At 33.4% G+C, this 24,019-nt stretch overlaps 1 protein-coding gene across 2 annotated transcripts in view; it reads right to left on the minus strand.

Moving 5' to 3' along the window:
* GRB14 (growth factor receptor bound protein 14) overlaps positions 1–24,019 on the minus strand; it is a 112,993-nt gene that overhangs the window by 56,054 nt on the left and 32,920 nt on the right. Inside the window, exon 1 of one of the 2 annotated variants that reach the window (XM_006921133.2) lies at positions 5,179–5,411. The exons of the other annotated variant lie outside the window; for it this stretch is intronic. Within the exon in view, the coding sequence (XP_006921195.1) occupies positions 5,179–5,241 (63 nt within the window). The 5' untranslated portion in view covers positions 5,242–5,411. Of the gene's footprint in view, positions 1–5,178; positions 5,412–24,019 lie in introns of those variants that run through there. 2 annotated transcript variants of the gene reach the window in all.

Consider the following 24,019-nt stretch of genomic DNA (forward strand, 5'->3'; position numbering starts at 1 on the left):
CTATCGTCATAAGTAATTGAATATATTTGTTCAAAAAACATAACCATGTTTCATATCTGACATGATAGTAATAAAAATCCAAGGTACAAATATATACCCATTGCCTAATATGTCCAAGGCACTTGTAGTGGGAGTGGCTAGTTGCCTACAAGGTGCCACCCTTCTCCCTTCCTAATGGATCCTGATTCTGATGAGAAGGGCACTGCATCGAGCTCAAGGCCTACATTTCCTGGATTCTCTTGTGTCCAGGGTTGACCATGTGACACAATCCTGACCATTAAGATATAAGCAGAAGTTCGTGGTTATTTCAAGGTGGCACATTAACATCAGATGGAACTGGCCAGCATACCCTGATCCTTCCCATTTTGTAGGAATGTGAACAGATTTGCATTTATCTTTCCATAAAAGGAAAAGAGAACCAATGACATTTAGGAAGATATAATGGAAGGCAGGCAAGCGGGAACTTAGTTGCCTCAGGACATTCTGGGGCTGCTACATTAGCTTTGGACTGATTCTTCTAGTGAAGTAAAAGAAAAATAAATCTCTTCCCTGTTTAACATACTGTCTTTTGAGTTTTATGATTACATGAAATTAAATTCAGTCTGTAACTAACAAAGTATTTTGTTTAAAGAGCCTTTCCCTTAAATATTTAAAACCTAGTTGTAAGACAGAGACAAATTTTAAAAACCAAATAATATAAAATATACAAAAAGAACCCCAAGATACACAGAGAAGACTAAAAGTCAAATTTGAAAAACCAGAAACCCTAAGATACACACCTATGGAGACCTAATAAGACTTAAATATCATAAAAGGTAATAATAAAATTGATGTCACATGACAGTAATTACTAAATTGAGTAATAACTAACAAAGGCACATCTACTGATACTGAATCAAGATACCATTAAGAGATGAGAAAGAGTCTTAGAAGACTTCAAGATGGTACACAGCCTAAGCTGGGACATAGAAAACAAACAACCTGTGGAAAAGCAAACAGGAGCCTGGAGTTGTCTATGGGCCACAGAGCGAAAGACTGGGAGCAAAAGCACAGAGAGACAAACAGCAAACACTGGAGCGCAAGGAGAAAAACAATGTGCCGGAGTGGAGGCTGCCTACGAAGCTGGGGAAATTGCGGTACATCCAGGTCCTGAAGCATAATGAATGTTACATACATTTGGACTGATTTTGTACATATTTAAGTTTCAGGACAAAATACTGATATGATGATCTGATTCATTCTTTATAAAATCATTTTTAAAGAACCATAGCAATGGTTGTAATTGTATGAAGGAAATATAACAAACTTTTATTTTATAGATGTGGAATTTGATCTTCTGATAAATGGCATTGCTCCATAATATACTCGTGAATTACAGATTTTCAAAAAGACACGAATCTTAAGAAAAATACATTCCAAAAATTATTCCTTGCTTCTCTGAGATTTCAGAAGACACTTCAGGGTCTTGTGTGTTGATCAACATCTCTGCAACTAAGGTATGAATAAAGAATGTAGAAATGCTTGTAAGCATAATTTGTGAAACAGTGTTAATCTGATAGAGGCATGAAACATTCCTACCCACACAAACATCTGACCTTGCAGCCTTTCAATTAAAAAAAAAAAAAATGTCAATTTTGTATTGTACTTAGTTTATACTTTACAATGCCTGAGTCTTTTGTTAACTCTCTGGGGCCTTAAAATGTTTTCTTGATGTAATGTACCATCTAGACTTCTGAGAATAAATTGTCTCTGTCTCTGTCTCTGTCTCTGTCTCTGTCTCTGTCTCTGTCTCTGTCTCTCTCTCTCTCTCTCTCTCTCTCTCTCTCACTCACACATACACATACACACACAATCGCTCGTTTTGTTGCTTAACAATTGTTTTCAATACTGGAGCCTGTGAGACTTGGTAGAGGTACAAAGAAAGATGAACGGATTTGCCTAAGGTAATTCTAGACTAGAAGTTGAATGGCAATTATACACACCATAAGGAAATTTCATTAACATATTAATTTCAGGAGGTAACAGGTATCCAGGAGAAACACACTGGAAGTCACAAGACCTAGATTCTATTTCTAGCTTTGCCATTGACCTTCTGGGTGACCTTGCGTAAGTCACTCAACCCGCAAGAGACTCAGTTTTCTCATCTGGAAACACACACACACACACACACACACACACACACACACACACGAAAAAAAAAGGCATAGTTATCTGAGAAAAATGCTGTAAGGTAAAGGATTCACTCAGAACCTTTTGTGAAGCTGTGATAATTTCTGAGGGATATGATAAAACCTTCTTTACTAGAACCTTAATTCTGAGAAAAATGCGCTAAGGTAAAGGATTCACTCAGAACCTTTTGTGAAGCTGTGATAGTTATCTGAGAAAAATGCTGTAAGGTAAAGGATTCACTCAGAACCTTTTGTGAAGCTGTGATAGTTATCTGAGAAAAATGCTGTAAGGTAAAGGATTCACTCAGAACCTTTTGTGAAGCTGTGATAATTTCTGAGGGATATGATAAAACCTTCTTTACTAGAACCTTAATTCACTAAAATCAAGGAAATCAGTTCTAAATAAAATTAGAGGAAGCCAAAAATTTCTTTCTGATTTGCTCAATAGGGAAGTCTACCAAAATATTCTGTTTCTCATAGATCAAAGTGTTATTTGATCTACTACAAAAAAGATCCATACCTTGTTAAGGGCCCTACTTCAAATTCAAGTTCCTAACCACTGTCAGGAGACTCTTATGGACATTTAGATCAGATACACTAGCTAATTAGAAATTTACTCCCTAATGCTACTAAGCATTGTCAGAAATGCCCTTAGCATTTCAAATGATTAGGATTCCAGTTGGCAAATTATTTTGTAAGAGCTATTCATTCAGGAGGTGCAAACATTATGCCAAACCTGTGGGAAAAGTACCTGCTTTCTTGGGAAAATGAGAAGCTGCTCCAAAATACTCTGAGAAATGTTTGTAACTAATGTGAAAGACCATCATATTACGGTACATACAGAAAATGATGTTAATTACAAATGTGGAATAACTTCCTATTTTGGAAAAAAAAAAAAATGTCATGGTCTAACCAGAGTAGATGCATACTTTTTAGTCATAAAAATACCCAATTCCTAAAATAAGAGATACTAAAATGTCATAACAATCTTATAGACAATAGGTCCTTTGGAGTTAAGATGTCAGGTCAAAGAAATAGCCAAAGTAATTTCTGCAAGTCATAATGCGCTAAATTATATGAACATTTAATACATGTACTCAATGTTAAGGAATAACACAGATTTGGGCTTAGGGAATTTGGACTTATGTAATTATTATAATAGAAACCTGGCAAGAGTTTATTTTAAAGAGACTAAGAGCAATCACAATGATGTGTCCAGTGGCAGCTCAGAATTAACATCAATTGTAATCACAGCTTTCCAAGGTAATCTTAGTTTGCCACTTACTAGTCAGTGCTGAAAGCTATTTTCTAGCTAAGTTTTACTCACACTGACTTTCCCTGGACTAACTGCTCAAAGTCCTTGAAAATGATCACATCTTTTTCTAATGTTTTATACTAAGAAAATAAGAGATGGTTTAAATACATCACTATAACCATGAAAATACAAACTATGTTATTTTATTCACAGAATTACAGATGCAAATAAGACTGAAGAGAACATTTAATGAAAATTTCTCAGCTGTTATCTTACAGGTGAGAAAATAATGACTCAGAGTTTAAGTGACTTGCCCAAACCAAGGTCACACAGCTAGTAAATGTAGAGTCCAAGTGGTATGCTTTCCACCACAGCAACATGTTGTTTAAAACAACGACATAATGAATGTTTCTTGGTCCATCTAAACTGTAATATTAACTTGATGAAGAAGAAATCAAACATAAGAAGATACATTTGATATAAGTTAAAATACTTTTCATATTCCTAAAGAGTCAGGAAACCTATATGGTCATTCTTAATGCACTGCCAAGTCTAAATCAAAATAAAGATTCAAGCTCAGAGCAAAAGATTTTTCATTAAATTTGCTTAAAATGAGAGATAGGCATCAAGAAAGATAAAGAACAAATGTTGGCAAAATTACCATATACTATTTCATGCCAAGTAAAATGTCCCTGGTGAATAAATAGTGGATCTGATAAAAAAAAAAAGAAAGTTGAAAACCTAAAAGTTAAAAACAATAAAGAACAGACACTTCTTTTTTAAAAAACCACCTTAATTGTTAGAGTTGTCATTTTCGAATAAATTAAACCATGACCTCTGACTTAATGGAATACACTAATAGTTAACTAACAGTTAACTATTAAAAGCTGGGTATGAAAAAAAAAATTTACAAGTTTCTAGTGTCACCAAAACCGTTCAGAAAGAATACTGCCAAAAATATGTTTGGGTCCTTTCTTTTTCTGTGCAACAGATTTGATTCTTGAAAGAGTTCAATATTAGGTTCTTATTTAGTGTATTTACAGGAAGTTTAGAATATTCAGTTTTACAGAAATGCTACATTACATGGTGTGTTTATTACCTTATAAAATACACTGCTACAAGGAAGACATGAAAATAATCTTTACAAAAAAATAATAGATAAAATATTTTCATACATAGGATTAGTTGCATTAATAACAGAAAACCCTTTTCACAGGGAAATTTAATGGAAAATTTTTCTTAAGTAAATAGGAAGAAACTCAATAGAAACGGGTAAAAACCAGACAATAATAAACTGGTGCCATATGTTTAAACAGTAAAACAATTACATACTCCAATAATGAAGATGGACGTATTATATATTATAGTGAAACAAAGAAATTGTTCCTCAGTAAACAAATAGAAAACGTAATAGTTAGCAGATTTCCTACTGAACTAAAAGCAAAGAGGCCTGAAGTTACAGTAGAAGAAGAAAAAAAAAGAAAAGCTTCAATACAGTCTCTAAATCACAATGCCCTGAGATCGAGACCAAACTGCTTTTACATGGAGCTTTTTTACTCTGTACAGAGATGTTCTAGTGCAGCATGTTTTTTCCCCTAGTCTAATTCCAATAATATACCCTCTAATTACCTGGAGCCTCAATGAATTACAGTCTCTCCCAGGATATGTAACTAAAATTTCCAACATATTAATAAACACACAATAATGGGGGGAGGCGAGAAAAAGAAAAGAAAAAAGGCAAAAGCAGCCACATACCCTCTTCTGTAGCACTATGGGCGTTATTGTAGGCAGAGTGACTCTTCTCGCACTTAAACTCATGCCTGCTCTTAGAACGATCCCCTCTCACAGACCATGGATGAAATGAAAGAAATCTCTTACAGTTACTCCTTAGGAATCTCAGGGCTCAGTGCAAAGAAACAACTAGGAAAGCAATAAATGTCACCCTGCTTATGTGATTCCAATCTACCCAAAGCCAATTAAGGATGGCTGTGGGACAGTACAAGGCAGCAACCAATCAAAGCCCAGAAAACTCTGCCTTTGTCCTTGGAAACACATTCTGATACTTTTGTTTATGATATTTAAAGAACCAGATTAACAGGCATCTAGTTCACTTAACTTTTTTTTCCAAAACAGTGCAATTCAATGCCATTTTTGTTGACGAGGCAGTTTTGTCTTTATTTTACTAAAACATTTCAACATATGGCAGAGAAGAAACGCTTTATATTGGTCTATTTAAAGTATATAAATAGGCAGATGAACTAAATTTACTTATGCTACTCACGAAATTAATAAATGAGTCGATTGGAATGTATTATATGAGGCACAAAAAAATCCTAAAGTTAGAGCTGGTCCAAAAGTGTTAATTTACATGTTATAATAAAAGGTTTCTAATATACATATACGCATTTCATCTCTTAAATAGCTAAAAGTTTTGTATTATAGACCTTTCAGCTATCCTTGAAGTTACGCACTTAAATATTCTGGTTAAATATTACCTGAACAATCAACCTAAATAATAGTATTAAATATAAAAGAGGCATTAAACTATAATATATGAATCTCAAATGCTTATGTTTTTAAAAAGCACAGATCCGTGTGATTTAGCACATTTCATTCAATTAAAAGTATTTAAACAAAAATCACCACTCAAAGCAGTCTCAAAATTTTCATGACCACTGAGCTTTTTTTCTTACAATAACTAAAAATTGTATTCTATTATTTAGGGAGTTAGAGGAGGGTCACAACTAAACATTGCTTGCTAACAAGAAAACTTTCAAAAAAAAGTCTAAATAAAGAGTAAAAGAGACTAAAAAATGATTAAAAGGTATTGCAACAGTAAAGCTAATCTGAGTTTTGATAATTAGAATAGCTCTCCAGAACTGACATTTTAATTAGCACCTACTCAGTGCTCTTCAACCATGACACACAGAGGGATCCACCACCTTCAGCATGAGGGGAACGCCATGTAATTTCTAGATTATGGCACGGCTGTTGTAGTCATAAGGCAAAATGGAAGATCCTCAGCAACTCAGACAAAAACTTTCCACTTCATCATCTGGATTGCTATTAGGCAGAGTTCACTTTACTGCTTTACTTTTGGGTGTGTTTTATATGCATGGTGATATCATATTCCTCAAAAGAAAAATAGGAACACTCTCATGCTCTATACAAACTCTAGGGTTCCTTACTTGGAATTTCAAAACCTGCAATCCTTCACAATGGTAGCCTTTGGGGAAGAAAAGTCACTTAATATAAAAAGTCACTTGACAGATCCTTAGCCAGTTAGATCCTTAGCCAGTTAGATTTATCCTAGTCTTTTAAAACTATAACTACCAACAAAAATCTACTAATACTGGGAGGGAAGTTAGCATTTGTGAAGTAAAAGATTCTGATTTAACTTTGAGTCACTTTTTGCCAGGCCAAGAATAACAAAGCCCACAGTAACTACATAATTTCAATTATTATCTATAATATTTGACTTTTTCTTTCTTCTTTTCTCAATTTAGTTTTTGAATATTACAAAGCAGTATTATCTCTGGTCTCTGGTTCCACCATAATCAAAGCAATTCTTCTCACTAAATAATGAAGCTAAGTACCTACAATGTGCCAGGCACTGTGTTAGGTGGTAAGAAGATGCTGACGAATAAGGTATGGTCACTGTCTCATAGTGAAATAGAGATTTTTTTTTTTTAAGTTAAACAAATCACACTCAGGAGTGGGCTAAGTGAGTCTAATTGTGATTAAATACTAAGTACCAGGGGTGTACCAAGATAGAAGAGACGACACATCAGAGGTGAGATCATAGATCAAGGCAGGCATCAAGGAGGAAATGGCATTTGTTTTGAAATGTGATAAGGGGAAAAGCATATGCAGAACTCGATAACTGATATGGACACAGAGTGAGCTTCTCAAAGCTGACTCAAGGTTTGAGTCTAGGTGAGTGGAAATCAAAGATGCTGTTTTACATCACACTAATGAGCTTTTCAAACACTAAAATAAATCCTTCGAATCAAAACAATGCCCATATTTATGTCTGTATTTATTACACAACATGCCTGCCCTATAAAGTCTTCAAAAACACGACAGACAACTTACTGCTAATTCAATACATCATGTCTTTGGTCCAAAATTGTTGGCCATAACTTTTATCCCCATTTTGCAGCAGCTGAGGAGATTAATTCTTATCCTTTGTTTGGTTCAAATAAATTTTTATAAAAATTCAAAAACAAACAGAAAAAAGAAATGGTCTTAGATAGAATTCCGTATTGCAAAAGAACATTCTCAAGTTTACAAAGTATGTAAGCCAATAAGCCAAGGTGAAAACCTCATCTGGCCATCTCTAAGACATTCCACTATTCCACTCTACAATATTCTCTCCCATACTGTACTATATAATTTGATACAAAATTACCATAATATGCCATTTTCAACAGCCCTTGTTTCTGATATATTTAAGTACTTGTTTTACTAATTCACTTAATAAATATGTATTGAGGACCTTACTATTTGTAAAATATTATATTATTTGCTATGGGAAATTCAGAGTTGATCAACTCCTGATTCCTGTTTACCAAGGCGCTGACATATAGCAACATGAAAGCAGTTAGTCAAAGTACTGTACAAGGTGAGATCCAGGCAGAAGAAGAATGCTAACCAACCTCAGCACAGTCAATTTCTAGGTTCCAAGCCTGCCTTGTAAACCTATTTTCCTGATCAAGATCAGCAAAAGGTTCTTGAAGCTCCCCAAAGCACATTCTGTATTCCTCACCTTTTTGTTTATAATGTTCTCTCACTAAACCCCAAGACAAGCCACACTCTCACTCTGTCCCTTCACTTCCCCCTGTGTACTGTGCTATTTTGCTACTCATCTGAGGTAGCTCATTGCCTATCCAGGTCCATTATCTCCCTCAGATCAAAATTTACCCTTCCAAGAAGTCCTTCCCCCCATCTAAATTACATCATTCCTTGTTTCGTGCTTTTTTAGGACTTAAACTTTTCCATTTCTCATGCCTTGCTCTGTACTTACTAATGCATCGCTTTGATAACTAATAAACCCTTTCTTAGGCCCCAGTTTTTTGCCTAACAAAAATATAATATATAATACCTAGCAGAGTGTTCTTTATACGCAGTCATGTTCACTCACAATCAATGTGGAAAAAGTAGTCACTCTTGTCACATGGCGGACAAGCCTCTTTTCTCATCTTAACAAATGCTACCCTTACGATTTATTCTGAACAAAAGTACATGGTCTTCTTCACGGGAACATTTGAATATTCTTTTACTATCTGACATAGTTCTGTTAGTGGTCAATAGTGTGAACACTAAATTTAACTGCTGTCCTAAAGAACACCAGTTTCAAAAAAATCTTAAAATATTTTGCTATAGCAATTAACAGTCTAAATCTTTAGACATAAACTCTGTACCTCTAGTTCTATCTGCTTATCTTACTCTACTAAGACCTTTCACTACCCTAGGCATATGACACGGCGTCAGTCTTCTTACTTGATGAGCCTGATCTGATCTACCTCTATCCTATTTTTACCCCTCCACTCTGACAGCCTTTTCCTTCTAACAGGAATTTCTAGAATTTCTCATCGATTTAAACTATAACTGGAAATTTCTTCTTTCAAAGAAATTCCTGAATTGACTTATAAGCCATAGTAATGAAACATTAGCAATCCATAGTTCATTTAAATATTAAAAAGTGCCTGTTATTCTACACCTGACACAGTTTTCTATGGCAGATGGACAGTTAAAAAATAATTACGGCAATGTGTTAAGTTTTGTAACCGACAAAAGATTCGGGAATGAATATAATTCCAGGTTAAGAAAACGTATACAAAGATGAGTATGGAAAAACAGGAGGGAAGGACCAGTCAAAAATATTCATTCTATGTCATGCTGAGGCGTCTGACTCTTGTCCTTGAGGGTAGCAATACTTGATAAAATGTGAATTTGACCTGTTTTGAAAACAAACTGTGTTATTTCTCAGAATGGTAACTGGAAGCAAGGAAAACAGAATAACCTATATGAGCCTGAGAGAGAAACTCAGATTTCCAGGTTAGAAGAAAGTCAAGGTTCTAGAAATGACAAAGAGGTAGAAACAATAAGATCAAAATTCACACAAAAGTCATTAATTTTTTCCTGTATATGAGAGTATAACACAAGTTATAATTAACAAAAGTATAAGCTATAAAAAGGTAAACAGCTCGTCTAAACTCTTCAGATCTCGTATACTTTAAGGTTTTCTTAAGAAAAATAGTCATTAAAATTTTAGAGATTAGATCAACAGAACAGACAGAAAACAAATGCCTAACCTTTCTTCATATCCCCAAAACCTTAAAATGACATGAAGAAGAAGAAAGAGAAGGAAAAGAAAAAATATTTTCTTGCTAAGAAATAAGTACCTTTTTTTTATTACCATATGGGAATATAAGAAAGATACCTTCTGTAGACCATTGATTAAAAGAATTTCTAGAATCTAGAAAGTCATTGGGATTAAATTGATAAGAATGCAACATAGACCTTCCAAAAGACAAAAAAAACAACCAAAACAAAAAATATTTCTAAATAAGTAATTCCACATTAATAACAGACAACCAAGGACTGCTCAACATTTGAAGAAAACAAACATGGAAAACGATGTAAATATGAACTTCTTCCAAAAATGTAAGAGATAATTCAGGGGGGAAAAAAATTAGAGTTTTTTAAAAGTCTATCTAACAAGATGCCTCAGATGGGGTCAAGAATCAAGGAGCTATAGCACTGATAAAACAGAATGCTCTGCTGAGCAAAAGTAGTAAAGAACCACACCATTCTTGTATGTTATAAAGAGTATGGAAATATGACAATATAAGATCTTATTATTATAATGAACGAAGTCAAAACTAATAAGTAGTATAGGAGATAATGTTGAGAGACTGTCTCATATAATGTAAAGGAAAAAGTCAAAGAAATGAAAAGAGAAAAAGAAACACAGATGAACAATCCAGAAAGATCAACATATATAGAATTACAGAAAGAATAACAAAAAATAAAAGTGGAAGAAGAAAGAAGAGGTAAAAGTTCCCTGAGATGATGAAAGCTACAAGCCTTTAAAGCAAATGGGCTCACAGATGATTAAGTAATTTGAATAAAAAAATAGTAAGAAATGTGAACATTTTTCAAAGAAAAGATGCGAAATTTTTTTGAAGAGAAAAAATAAAATTCTCAACACTTTCTTAGAGAAGAATTAATGTTTACATGCAAGGTATGAGAATCAGTCTGTTATCGGAGTATTATCTAATTTCTCATCAATATCCCTCATAAAAATTGTCACAAAAAATAACAGAAACCAGAGAAGATCAGAAATCTGTTTTGCAGGGAATGCCATACCTCCATAGAAGTGGGAAGTCATTATATTAAGAAAAATTTCACACCTTCCTATTTCCATCCGCTTAGAAGAATTAGAGATATATAGATATCTATATAGAGATATATAATGTATATCTATATCTATCTATATCTAGCTAGCTTCAAACACACAAAAAGAGGAAAATTCTTTTTAACTTAGTATGTGGACCATGGCTGTTTTCTTAACAAACCTCCCATAAATATGTTCCAAGAAAAACCCACCTCTTTTAAAGATAAATAATAAAGAATAGTAAAACCATTATTGAATCTGTGCACATATACTATGAATGAAAAGAGAAAAGGTACAACTAAATTGAATGGCAGATCAGGACTACCTGCAAGATAAGTACTACCAAAGATCTGATAAAATTTAAGATCATACATTAAACCAAGAATAAAAATTAATGAAGCAAAATCATATCTGTTTACACACAAAGGAGAAAATTAAAAGCATAAAGAAGAAACATCACAATAAGAAGAGATGAAATATCAGCTGTTAGAGCTCAAGAGATCTAATTATTATGTACTGAAATGTATAGTGAAATCAGAGTTAAGGTAAACAGATGACAGATACAAGAAGTAAAACTTTAAGTATTAGACACAGAGATCTAAAGACAAGGAGGTCTATATTCACGTAACTGGAATAACCACAGAAGAAAACCAAATAATACAAAAGTATAAACATATAAAGATAAAATAAAAACCTTTTTAAATACTATTTTATTTGAAAGAGCACCTGTTCCCCATAAAAGCTCATTTTTAACAGTCAAGAGTAAGACACCCTAGTAAAGTTACTTAACTTCAAATATAAAAAATCCTTTGGACATCAAGGCCAAAAAGCTCTAGTAGCTTATAAGTGGAGGGAGGGGGGATCAGGTCTGTTACAGTATTTCTCTACAACAGCATTCTACTACAGGTTTCAATAGACCCTACTAACTTCTAGCTACTCTACTGGATGGACTAATGCCCATGAAATCCTTGGGGAAAGAAAATACATATGAGATTCTTAAATCTAGCCAAACTCATTAATTATAAAGGCAACAGACAATGTTCAAAAGTTTTGACCATATGCAAACACACAAAATCTTGTTCTCATGGGATCTTCTTCAGGAATTTATTAAAAGATTAAACTGTAGTCATCCAAGAGATGGTTGGAAAAATCAGAGTAAAAAACTAGAATAAACACCAAAATTAATTATAAAACTAAATCCCTATGTGAATATGTTGTTATAATAAATTATAAGTAATGTAAGCCTTAACAATACAGAAATTATAAAACAAACAAAAAGAAAAGAGGAAAGAGGAAAGAGGAAGAACACAGAATGTTACTGAGATCAAAAGATATTTAAAACTATAAATCATAGGAGAATGTAAGTAAATTATTCTATAATGCTAAAATTAGCTGGTAGCAGATTGGAAAAAAATTTATTATTCCTCCTGAGGGGATTAATAGATAATGTTTAAAGTAACAATAGGATTAAGGGTTTTCATACACTTATAGTCACAATGACAACAGAAATATAAACCTTTCTAAGTAAAAGAACACAAAGCTAAGAAAGCAGAACCCATTCTGATTTTTTTCAAAAGCTATAAATTTAAAAAACACACTGTAAAATAATATGAAGTATTAATACTAAACTTTTATGTTATCTAAATAAACATCAGAGAGCTAAACTCACCTATTGAAAAGAAAAAAAAAAAACCTTTCATTTCAATCATAAAACAAATTCCACTGTATTCTGTGGATAAGAGACCCTTATAACCAAATGATTCAAAACTTAGAAGAACAAAGGAATACGGTGGGGTGAGAAAGGAAAGAAAGAAGAAAAAGCAATGCACAGAGAATGAAAAGAGGAAAGGAAGGAAAACAGAAGAAAATATCTTGCAAGACTGAACTCAGGACAGAAAAGTTTTAAACAAGCAATAAAGAAAACTTTGCAATGCTAAATGGTATGATTCACAATAACAAATATATTGATTATGAATATCTAGGTAACTTATAGTACACATTTGTAAAACATACCTTATAGGAGCAAAGGGGAGAATCCGATAGAATCTTATTATTACTAAGTTTCAAATCATGAAGCATAGTGGATTAAAAAGTAAATATAAATATTAAATATTAAAAATATAAATAGGCTGGTATCATTAATAAAATTAATTTAACTGTTACTTATTGAACTTTAAGGTTATGTCAGGGAATATAATTTCTCTTTAAGAGAGTGGTTTTAAAAAAAAACATCAAATTTTAGGTCACAGATAAAAATCTCATTATACTGTAATTCATAGACTTAAGCACATATTTACTAACAAGAATGAATATAAATTCATTAACATCCAAAATTTTGAAAATATCATTAAATAGATAAAGAGCTAGTGAAATAAATTGGGGGGGGAGGGGGAAGAAAAAAAATCCCAATATACAAAATAAGAAATAATAACCGAGAAATGAAGAAGCAATTAAAAAAATATTAAAAAACTATTTGCCCCAATTTTATGCAAATAAAATCTGGATGAAATGAATAATTCTCTAGGACAATATAATTTACATAAAGTGAATGCAGAAAACAGAAAATTCAGAGACATCAATTATCACAGAATAAAGTTATCAAAGAGCTACTCCCCCCAAAAGTGGTCCAGTCCCAGGTAATTTGTTTACAGAGAAATTTTACAAAACTTTTAAGGAACAAATAATGTCTAAGCTATCCAAACTGTTTCAGAGTAAAGAAAATGTGCAATTATAGCAAGAAAGTTAGACGAATGAGATCAATGAGGAGGGTTTTCCATAGCTGATATACCCAATATACTAGAAAACTGTGGTCATTCAATTTTTAAAAAGGTACTGACAAATCCATGTGTATATACAACAGTTGAAATCAATAGAGAAAAGATGAGACACTCAAAAACGGCTAACTATACCCGTAGGAGTAAATAAAAGATGTAAATTCTTTACCATTAAAAAGAAAACCACAGACCCAAAATGATGTCATTTGTGCTAAAACCCATAATACCAAACCCAGACTTAATACCTGGCTTAACTGCAGTTCCAACCTTCACCAGGAAAGTAATATTAATTAACCAATCTGGAATTTTCTGGTTATCACCAATGAGGTAATCCATCTCCATTCCACCCCTTTTCCCCTCCAATAGAAAGAAGAGATAATCTACAGGATAAATCCTTGCTCTTCCCTTCCCCCAACAAAAGATAATGACCTACTCTAAAAATAATCCTTTCTTTTTTTTTTTGCTAATAATTGTCTGGCAAACTTTTTTTTATAAAAATCTTCCAATTTATACAACTCACTGAAGCACCCTTCTAGATGCTAGATGGGATGCTGTCCAATTCATGATTGCTTAATAAAGCCAATTAGAGCTTCAAATTTACTTGATGGAATTTCGTTTTTGGCATTACCTAACATGACACACGAAAATGGACTCCGAAATTAGAAAATGAAAGAGAAGTTGCTAAAAATTAACTAATTTATACACACGTTGGAAGAAATAACCAAAGAATGGTCAAATAATTTTCTGGAGGTAAAAGCCTTCTTCAGTAAGACCTACAAGGCATTAAAAAAAAATTAAACAAATTTAACTCATAAATATTTTTAATGTTTCTAGTAAAAGACTCCATACATAAAATTCAAATACAAGGCAGATTGAGAGAAAATATGTGCAACATGTTTAAGAAAGCACAAATATCCAGAATACATAGAGTTCCTAAAAAATAACAGAAAAAAGTAAATACATTACAAAAGAAAAATGAACAAAGGACAGATTCAACACACAATTCACACACACATTAACATATTATACCACTGGATATATAAATGGGAAAAGATATTCAATCCCACTGTTAATAAGAGAAATGTACATTAAAGTTAGGCATTTTCATTACTGGACAAAAATTTAAAAGACCGATAAAATTTAAAAGACCATTGGTGTTAACCAGAAGACAGCGGTACTCTCAGATACCGATGGAAGTAAAATGAATGGGAACAGACTTCAGAAGGACATTTGGCAGCATCTATAAAATTTTTGATAAGCTACACCCTTCAACATAACTACTCTTTTCCTGGTTCTGTATAATACAGATTAACTAACATAAATATTTAGAAAGGCATCTGGAGAAATGTTCACTGCATCACTGTTTACAAGAGAAAAAAATTGAAAACGATTGATATATTGAAAGTAGTTACAGATTAAGAAAATGTATTGCATTCAGACTACAGAATGTTAGGTAGCAATTGATAGAACTAAGATATGAATTAATAAAAAAAGATTGCTAAACATACCGTTGAATTTTTTTAAATTATAGAACAGTAATTTTATGTGAGTCCAGTTGTATAAAAACAAAGTATCTATACTTTTTATATATAGATTAGTATAGCTAAACCCATAGAAAAGACCTAGAAGAATCTATAACAAATTTTGAATAATCTCAATTTCTAGGGAGGAAAGCAAAATCGAGAAAAGAGATGATCATGAAGTGGTTATTTTAATGTATTTACTTATATAATTTTTATAATTCACTCACTATTCATATAAAAATTACAATGTAAAAAACTATAAGACTAGTCAATTTAAAGGTCAAGTGGTTAATAAAAATAGAGTGCCATGAGCTCTGACTGCTCAAATATTGACCATGGCTCCTTAAGAATACTTACTGTGTTCTTTACTTCTGAGCAGTTATCTCTGGTATTGGCATGTAATGCACTCTGTGATACCTTATCTAATTCTTTAAAATATATTGTATTTAGGAAGTCCATATTACTTAAACAATAAGCAAATATTTGAATTGTTTATGAAGTCGTCTCATGTAACTTAGTACCCAGGAATCTTTTCTAAACGCCTCTGGTCAAATGGTCATTTAGCACATCCTCAAAACCTCCATCTACAGAAAAGAAATCAATACCATGTGTTGATATCTTTGAATCCCTGAGCCCACTAGGCTCCCAGCAGGCTCTTGTTAACTATTAGCTAAATGCAGGCATGTTCTGGTTGAATCTCCCCTCAAGCAAATGAAACATACTCCGTTTTAAAGCGGAAATAGGAAACATCAGCCACAAAATGTGTATTTCCACTGCCTGATGAACAAACCACCTGTAGTTAACATGTGTTCTACCTTTCTTCTTTCCAAGTAAATCAGAAACTATTCTCTTCTTTCTTCTAGAGTCTATCCCTCCAACTACACTTTGCCCCCTGTGGCAAGCTGAATAATGGTTCCCACAAAAATGTCCATGTCTTAATCTCCAGAAACTATAAATATGTTGTCATACATGGTAAAAGGGACTTACAGATATGATTAAACTAAGGATTTTGGTAAGGGAAGATTATCCTGAATTATTGAGGTAGTCCCAATCTATTCACAAGAGTCCTTATAAGAGGAAGGCAGGATGGTCAGAGTCAGAGAAGTCAATTCATCAACAGAAGCAGAGAGAGAGAGAGGGGGCGGGGTAAAAAGAGAAGTTGGGTCAGAGTGAAGAGGTTCTAAGAGCCAAGGAATGCTAGCAGCCTCTAGACGCAAGAAAATGCAAGGAAATGGAAACTCGGGAAGTAATATAGCCCTGCTGAAACCTTGACTTTAGCCCAGTAAACTGATTTCAGATTACTAAAACTGTAAGATCAAAAATGTGTATTGTTTTAAGTGACTAAATTTGTTGTTACGGAAATAGGAAACTCATGCATCCCTCTTTCCTTCCCAGCTTCTTAGCCTTACTTTATAATCTCTTCTCCTGCATATTTGACCTTTTCTCAACCAGATTCCTCTCACTGGCTTTTAAATATACCCAAACCCCTGGATTTAAAAACAAAAGATACTAAAATGTGCCTCCCTACCCAGCTAAAACATCTATTTTTTCTCTTTACCAACAAACTTCTCCAAATATAATTTAAGATCTCTACTCTAAAGGTCTAGTCCAACTTTTTCACTAATAATCTCCTTGAAGCTAAGTAAAATGGACTTTTCTTCATCATTCATTCTATTTGCTCTTCAGCATTATGTTGACATTCTTGACTAGCCTTTCTTTGTTGACTCTCCTTTAGTCAGTTATTCAAAGACTTCAATTACCACCTTATAAGCAGATGCTCACACACTTAAATCTCTGTGAAGCAACAGACTTATATATTTAATTGGCTAATTCATATTCTCATTTAGATGACTCAAGTGCACCTCAAACTCAAAAAGTCCAAATTAAACTCATGATGTCAACATCTGCCACCCAAACCTGGTACTCTTAGCTCAATAAATGGCACCACCATCCATCCATTTGCATAAACCACAAATTTGGGAGTAATTTTTTATACACCCCAATTGTTCGCACCCCATATCCATTATATTGCCAAGTCCTGCTAATTTTACTTCCTGAATATCTGTCAGATCAACCTATTTTCATCTCTTGTAGATAACGCTAGGAATGAAGTGGAAGCTTCATATCTCCATAACCACACACTTCCTCTTCTACACTGGAATAGCTAAGAGAAAAACATAGAACATTGTGTGCTGATTCTCCCTTCTTACAGTTGTACCATAATTATTTGTCCGAGTTCCTCTAGACAAGTCTTCTTATACCCCTTTTCCTGTTTATGACAGCCACTGCAAGCCCAGGACTCCCAGGTCATCCACCCTCTAGCCCAGAATCTCCGCTTAGGACCAATACATCACCTCCTCTGACCTCATCACCCACATTTCCCTAGCTACTGAAATCCTTTTACTATGCCTCTGGGTCTCAGTTAGTCATGAACAGAATCCCATAAAATTCAACCTCTTCTCTCAAATTCCCCTTCATTCTAACTGATTATCACTGAATTTTGATTATCACAGAGGATCACTGTTTTCCATATGGCCCTCATCTCATGGCTCTAATCTCTCCCACATTTCTCATGTCCCTGGACCTAGTGGTGGGCAGAGGTTCTTCTTGTTCCTCATTGTTATTTTTAGACAGATCTCCCTTCCTCTTAACTAAATTTGCTTAGCTTTAAACCTTTTATCATTAAACTATATCATCCACTACTTCCTTGTAGCAGTTATCTTTGGTCATCTAAGCTACTCTCAAGAATGGACTGAGCTGATTCATCCAATCAGAGAATAAAATGAATATCCTCAGGAAGATGATTTCATCTAAAACTTCTTCAAGTTTTCATACACAATGTCCAACATTTGATTTAAACAAGTCAACTGGCATACAAATAAACAGGGTTGGGAAGGGGAGAGGAATGAGGATAGAATAGACCACAGAAAAAGATCTAGATATTAGAGTTATCAGATGTAAACTTCAAAATAATTGTAATTAGTTTGTTCAAGAAAACAGATAACAAAATGAAGAATTCAAAAAGATGTCAAATCTGTAAAAATGAATGAAATGGATATCCTAGAACTGAAAAGTACAAAAGCGAATTTAAAAACTCAAAATCTGGCCTTAATGGCAGATTGGATATAGCTGATGAGATTAGTGAACTGACATATTGCTGTAAACTAATTCAGACTGATATAAGAAGGGAAAAAAGGGAGGAAGATAAAAGAGCATAAGGTACATATAAGGCAAGGAACAAAGACTATAAGGGCAAAGAGAAAGAATTAGGAAAAAAATATTTAAAGAACTTTCTTCTTATGGTAAAAACACTCCAAAACTGAGGACAGCCATCAAGTCAAAGAATTATGAAGCACTATACATATAAAATCAATCAATAAAATAATAATAATAAATAAAAATAACTAGACCCAACTAAAGACAAGGGGAAATCTGAGAAGTAGCCTGCGGGGGGCGGGGGGCGGAATATCTTTGAAAAACCAGATTTACAGCTGATTTCTTAACAGAAATGGCAGAAGTCAGAAGACAATGGAAAGACATGTATGTTAACAGAAAATAATGACAACTTCAAATTTTACACCCAGTGAAAATACCCCTTAAAATATATTTCCAGACAAAGAAAACCAGAGATAATTTGTCATAAGTAGAACGGCATTAAAATAAATATTAAAGGAACTTCTTCAAGTGATAGAAAATTTATTCCAGACTTTTTTTAAACTGGAGAATGCAAGAAAAGCAGTGAAAAGGTAAATATATCAGTAATACAAAATGATTTTTGAGTGAACATATTAATGTCTATTAAGTTTAAAATATATGTAAAATTAAAGTATATGAAATTGCCACAGAGGATGGAGGCCAATAATAGATTTAACTGGTCTGAGTAACAGTGATAGTATGTATCACTTCAATGAGTAAAGGATGCATGTTACAAAGTCTAGGATAAACCCAAAAGGAATAGTAAAATAGTGTAAAACCACAAGATAATAGAGTAAAATAGTCAAGTATTTTTTTAAAAGTTCATTAGTCCAAAAGAAGGTAAGAAAGGAAAAGTAAACGTAAAATAGATGGGAGAAATTGTAAAAGGCTATATAATAAACCACCTGAAACTGTAAAAAATTATTCACATTTTTACTTCAAAATTGAAATAGTTACTTCATAGATTTGATTATAAATATTCCACCTTGTGGAACTTATCTTATTTGAAGGAGTCTCCTTCTTTACTGGTATTGAAAATCATACTTGTTTAGTCTTCCTAAGAATCTAACATAATTAGGTGATCTCACATGCACTTAAGGCATTATAATCAAATTCTATATTAATACCCAAAGTTTAGAATGAATTACATTTAATTTGATTTATAAACTATTAAATGTTTGACTCTATTTCAATTTCCATCATATCTTTATTTTAAATAAGAAAATTTTTCAGCCCCAAAATAAAAGTTTTATTCTGTCTTAATGAATTGTGACATAGGTATGCTCTGAGATGAAATAACATTTAGGAAATCATTTTAATGCTAATGTGATGTTAGATTTAATGTTAACCCTTATTTTCTTAGAGGGTGTATACTTACTCAAAAGCTTCAGTAAAAAAAAGTAAATTTTCAGACTGTCACATCTCTGGATTATGCTGAGAGACTCTAAAAATGACCCATATTTGAACTCTGACTGTATCACTTAATGATGGTGAGTGATCTTGAGCAAGTTACTTAACTTCTCAATGCTTCAGTTTCCTCCTAGTGATAGTATAAGTAAATAATATGCATTATACATACTAGCTGCTAGTATCATTATTATGTATATTGTCAGTATTGTAAGTTGGAAGGCTTTTTATTCCCAAGTCCTCTTCCAGCTTTCAGAGCATGTACCCTTATCTGCAAAATGAATTACTTGCACAAAGTGATTTTAAGTATTTTTTCCATTTATAAAGGATAAAAATATTAATATAAACTTAAAAACACATTCATGTCCTGAAAGAAGCTAACACGTGTATATTTAACAGGAGGACAACTAGGAGTAAATTCTTAGAATTCAAAAGTCCTTTGCAGGAAATTTAAGAATTCTTCTCTTAAATATCAACAAAGTTGCAAAAATAGATAAAAATACATTGACTTGCCACAAATTAATGTCATCCGCTGACTAAAGACACAAAGTTTTGGCTGCTTTTCTTGAAAATATTATAAATACACATAACAAACCCCATGGAATGTCTTGCCCTATTCCTTTCTTCACACCTACCAAGAAATTGTTAGTGTTGATAAAAGTTATACACTTCCTTGCATGGAATTCCATTAATTTAAAGAATAAGATCTTTCAGTAGCTTCAAATTCATCAGTAAAATAGAAGACAGAATATATTTTAAAATAGGCCTCAACTCTCAGCAGACTTGTTACCATCAATCCCAAGTAACAAGTCGGTTTATTTTCAAATTATTTCCACAAGCAAACAAGTGAGATAGCGCAAGAAATTTCATTAAAATGCATACAATATTTTCTATCACAAGCAGTATTACACTTGATTTTCATTTTTCTTCGCATATACTCTTGAAAAGAAAGGACTGGAAGTTAAGTAACTGATTTCCCCAGTATCTGACAGTATACTTGTGTCGTTAGCAAGTGATTATAGTTACTCATTAAAATCAAAAAATGATCATACAGATAATATAAAAACCGAAAATCAAAAGTCAACAAAGCACAATTTAGTCACCAGTCAACTCCATCAAAAAAAACCCCTCCAAATTTACTTTTCTCCATGTAAAACATTACAATGCACTGTAACTGAAATGCATTCATTCATTTATTTATTCGACCATATTTACTGAGCACTCATTACACATGAAGCACTTAGACCTTAGATCAAAGATAAGTATGGTATAGTTCCTACCTAAAAGCACAAGGCATTAAACGTTAGGTGCTATAAGAGATGCACAAATCATGTGCTTTGGGCCATATAGAGAAAGAATTAAAGAGATTAACAAAGACTTTGTAAAGGAAGAGGCTGTAGACCTTAAAAGGGAAGGATTTCACTAGCGTAAACAGGAAGCAGAGAGAATTGTAGGCCTGGAATATATTCCAGGCATGGAAAGGAAATAGCATAGGCTAGATTTAGGAAACAGAGTAATACATTTTGATTAGACTGAATGAATATGTAGAGAACAGTAGGATACCAGATTAGAAAGTTTCACTGGAGCCAATATTTTGGACAATTTGAAAATTAAGTTTAATTTTAATTAAGTTAATTTTGTAGGCAATGAGGATCCAATGGAGATTTTTAGGCAGAGTGACATGACCAGAGCTGTCCTTCTGGGACATTAATCTGGCAGCTATTCATCAAATGAATCCATATGGAAATATTGTAGCTCCCACAGTTTTCTTTTACAGACATCTACCTTATTACAAATTGTTAAGTGTCACCCAGTTATTTAACATTCTATCTCCCATTTCCATATATGCTTTGGCTTCACCTTATGCTGACCTCTGAGTCTGCCACATAACACAAGCTACAGTATCCAAAGAAACCTTCAGAAATGAGCCAGTGCTACCTTGAGGAAGACCAGAGTCATGTCCAATAACCTTCATGCTAAAAACAGCCCAGACATCACTTTAAGAGCCAGAACTCTATATTTAGATTCAAGTGCCTTGATCAAAACGATAAGCTTAGAGGCTCAAGGCATCTGAAGGAGAAAGAATAATTGCCATATTGGGGTACTGGCCTCCATGGGATTATAATTTCCACTTTATAATAATGCAACTGATGATCAAATATGTTACAGGTTAACTTGCTCAAAACCACAATGCTGACATAATGCTTGGCAAAATTTGGACCCAGAAAGAAAAAACAGAAGAGGAAAAATAATGAATAGCTGAATAAAAGGCTTGAGATTAAATGAACCTACCAACTTTAGAGCAGGAATAGTGGATGTTTTAAGACAACATTTAAACATATTTTAGTGAAATATCATAACCCCAAATAAGAGAAAAACTACAAAGCTTCCAAAGTAAAGCTTAAGAACCAATAAACAAATCAAAAAAAAAAGTCTTACAAATAAACAAGAATCAGATTGGCAACAAACTTTTTATCTTCAAAACAATGCTGAGGGACAATGGATTAATATCTTCAAAGTTCTGAGAGTAAAATTATTTTGAACCTGAAATTCTATACCGAGACAAATTATTAAACGAGTTAAGGGGTCAAGTAACAATACCCTTAAGAACGCTTTCTTCTATTAATTATAAATGAACACCCTGTTTTAGGCATGGTACTAAGCATGCATTATTGCAGAACTACTCTGACCAAGACAGATTTTCTGCATTAAAAAAAAAAAGCCTTCTTTTAGTTATTTTCTTTTAATTTCAGTTATTTGGAATGCTGTATTCCCCAAACATCCTCATCTCCAATATTTCCACAGATGGATATTTTTTAATACTGGATTTGACATAGTAATGTAATATTGTTTATATCTATAAACTCTCATATCATAGACTAACAAATAACTTTAGTAACAATAAAGGAAAGAAAGGAAGGAGCGAGTCAGACAGTCAATAAGTTGAAACTCCAATAAATAATTCAAATCGAAGATATTTAGTCACTTTTATTTTCTCCAATTCAGAGTCTGCTAACCTTACTAATCAGAAACTGACATTTCGTATTATCTTCCAAAGCACAATTTCATTCTAGATATTAGGACCAATTATAAAGAAAACAGCATCTGACATAAATTTTTTCTCACTGAAGTAAAAACACCACATCAGACAAGGGCAAAGTGGAATCACTGCAGACAACACTAGAAGGAGATGAGCGTGTGAAGGATCTCTTCAAAGATGGTGTTTGTCTTGACAACTTCTGATATAAAACATCCAGTTCCAAAGAGAGTCCTTACATTCGTTCAGGACTTCACTCCAACTCCTTCCAATCCTTCCACATTAGAATCATGGTAGTCACCAAAACATTTCAGACGCCACACATTAATTGTTTGCAATCTTCACAGTCGCTCTACACATAACAGCAACGGTCCTCAACCTTTTTGGCACCAGGGACCGGAGCTCCTATGAGAATCTAATGCCTGATGATCTGAGGTGGAGCTGAGGCAGTGATGCTAGTGCTGGGGAGCGGCTACAAATCTGCAAATACAGATGAAGCTTCGCTTCCTTGCCTGCCACTCACCTCCTGCTGTGCGGCCCAGTTCCTAACAGGCCACTGACCAGTACGGGTGTGCAGCCTGGGGGATTGAGGACCCCTGGACAGGATTTAAACCTAGAACAACCTTTAAAAACACATTGTACCACATGGGAAAATACTTTCACTATTTAAATGATTCATTTAATGGTTTTATAAAGGTAAGAAAACTATTGACAACACCCAGCCAAGGGAAGGCAAGAAATGCAGAAATGTTGCCAATGTACCTCATCCTAACAGCAGCATCCTTATGTTCCCTCATTAGACTCCCCTGAGCAGACTGAGTAGAACTACTGAATTAAATGAGAGCCAAGGAATTTCTCTGCTCAAATCAACAGACCATCTGGTTTGCTATGCTGTTTCTGCCAGTGGTCACAGCAGAAACTTAGAGAAAGCAAATGTGGACATCATTATGAAGTTATATGTAGGTGGAGAGAGAAAAATACTCTTAACTATAATTGTGGACAAATGTGCATTTTGGACCACAAGTTCAAATATTTATGAGGTGTGACTATGTGATAATGATACCGATTTAACAAATACACCAGAACACACAGATGCAGCAAATGAGCAAAACCTTCAAAAGTGACTGTCCCAGAAGTTATTCAGGTAGATCTTATCTTGGGCTGCTTCATTCCAAATTGTTTAAAATAAATCTATATTTTCATTTTCAGCCATCTTTATCCATCTGACAGTTTATTAACAAAGGAGAGACCATTATTT

The sequence above is a fragment of the Pteropus alecto genome, unplaced genomic scaffold (assembly GCF_000325575.1).
Source record: "Pteropus alecto unplaced genomic scaffold, ASM32557v1 scaffold3, whole genome shotgun sequence".
NCBI classification, from domain to species: domain Eukaryota; kingdom Metazoa; phylum Chordata; class Mammalia; order Chiroptera; family Pteropodidae; genus Pteropus; species Pteropus alecto.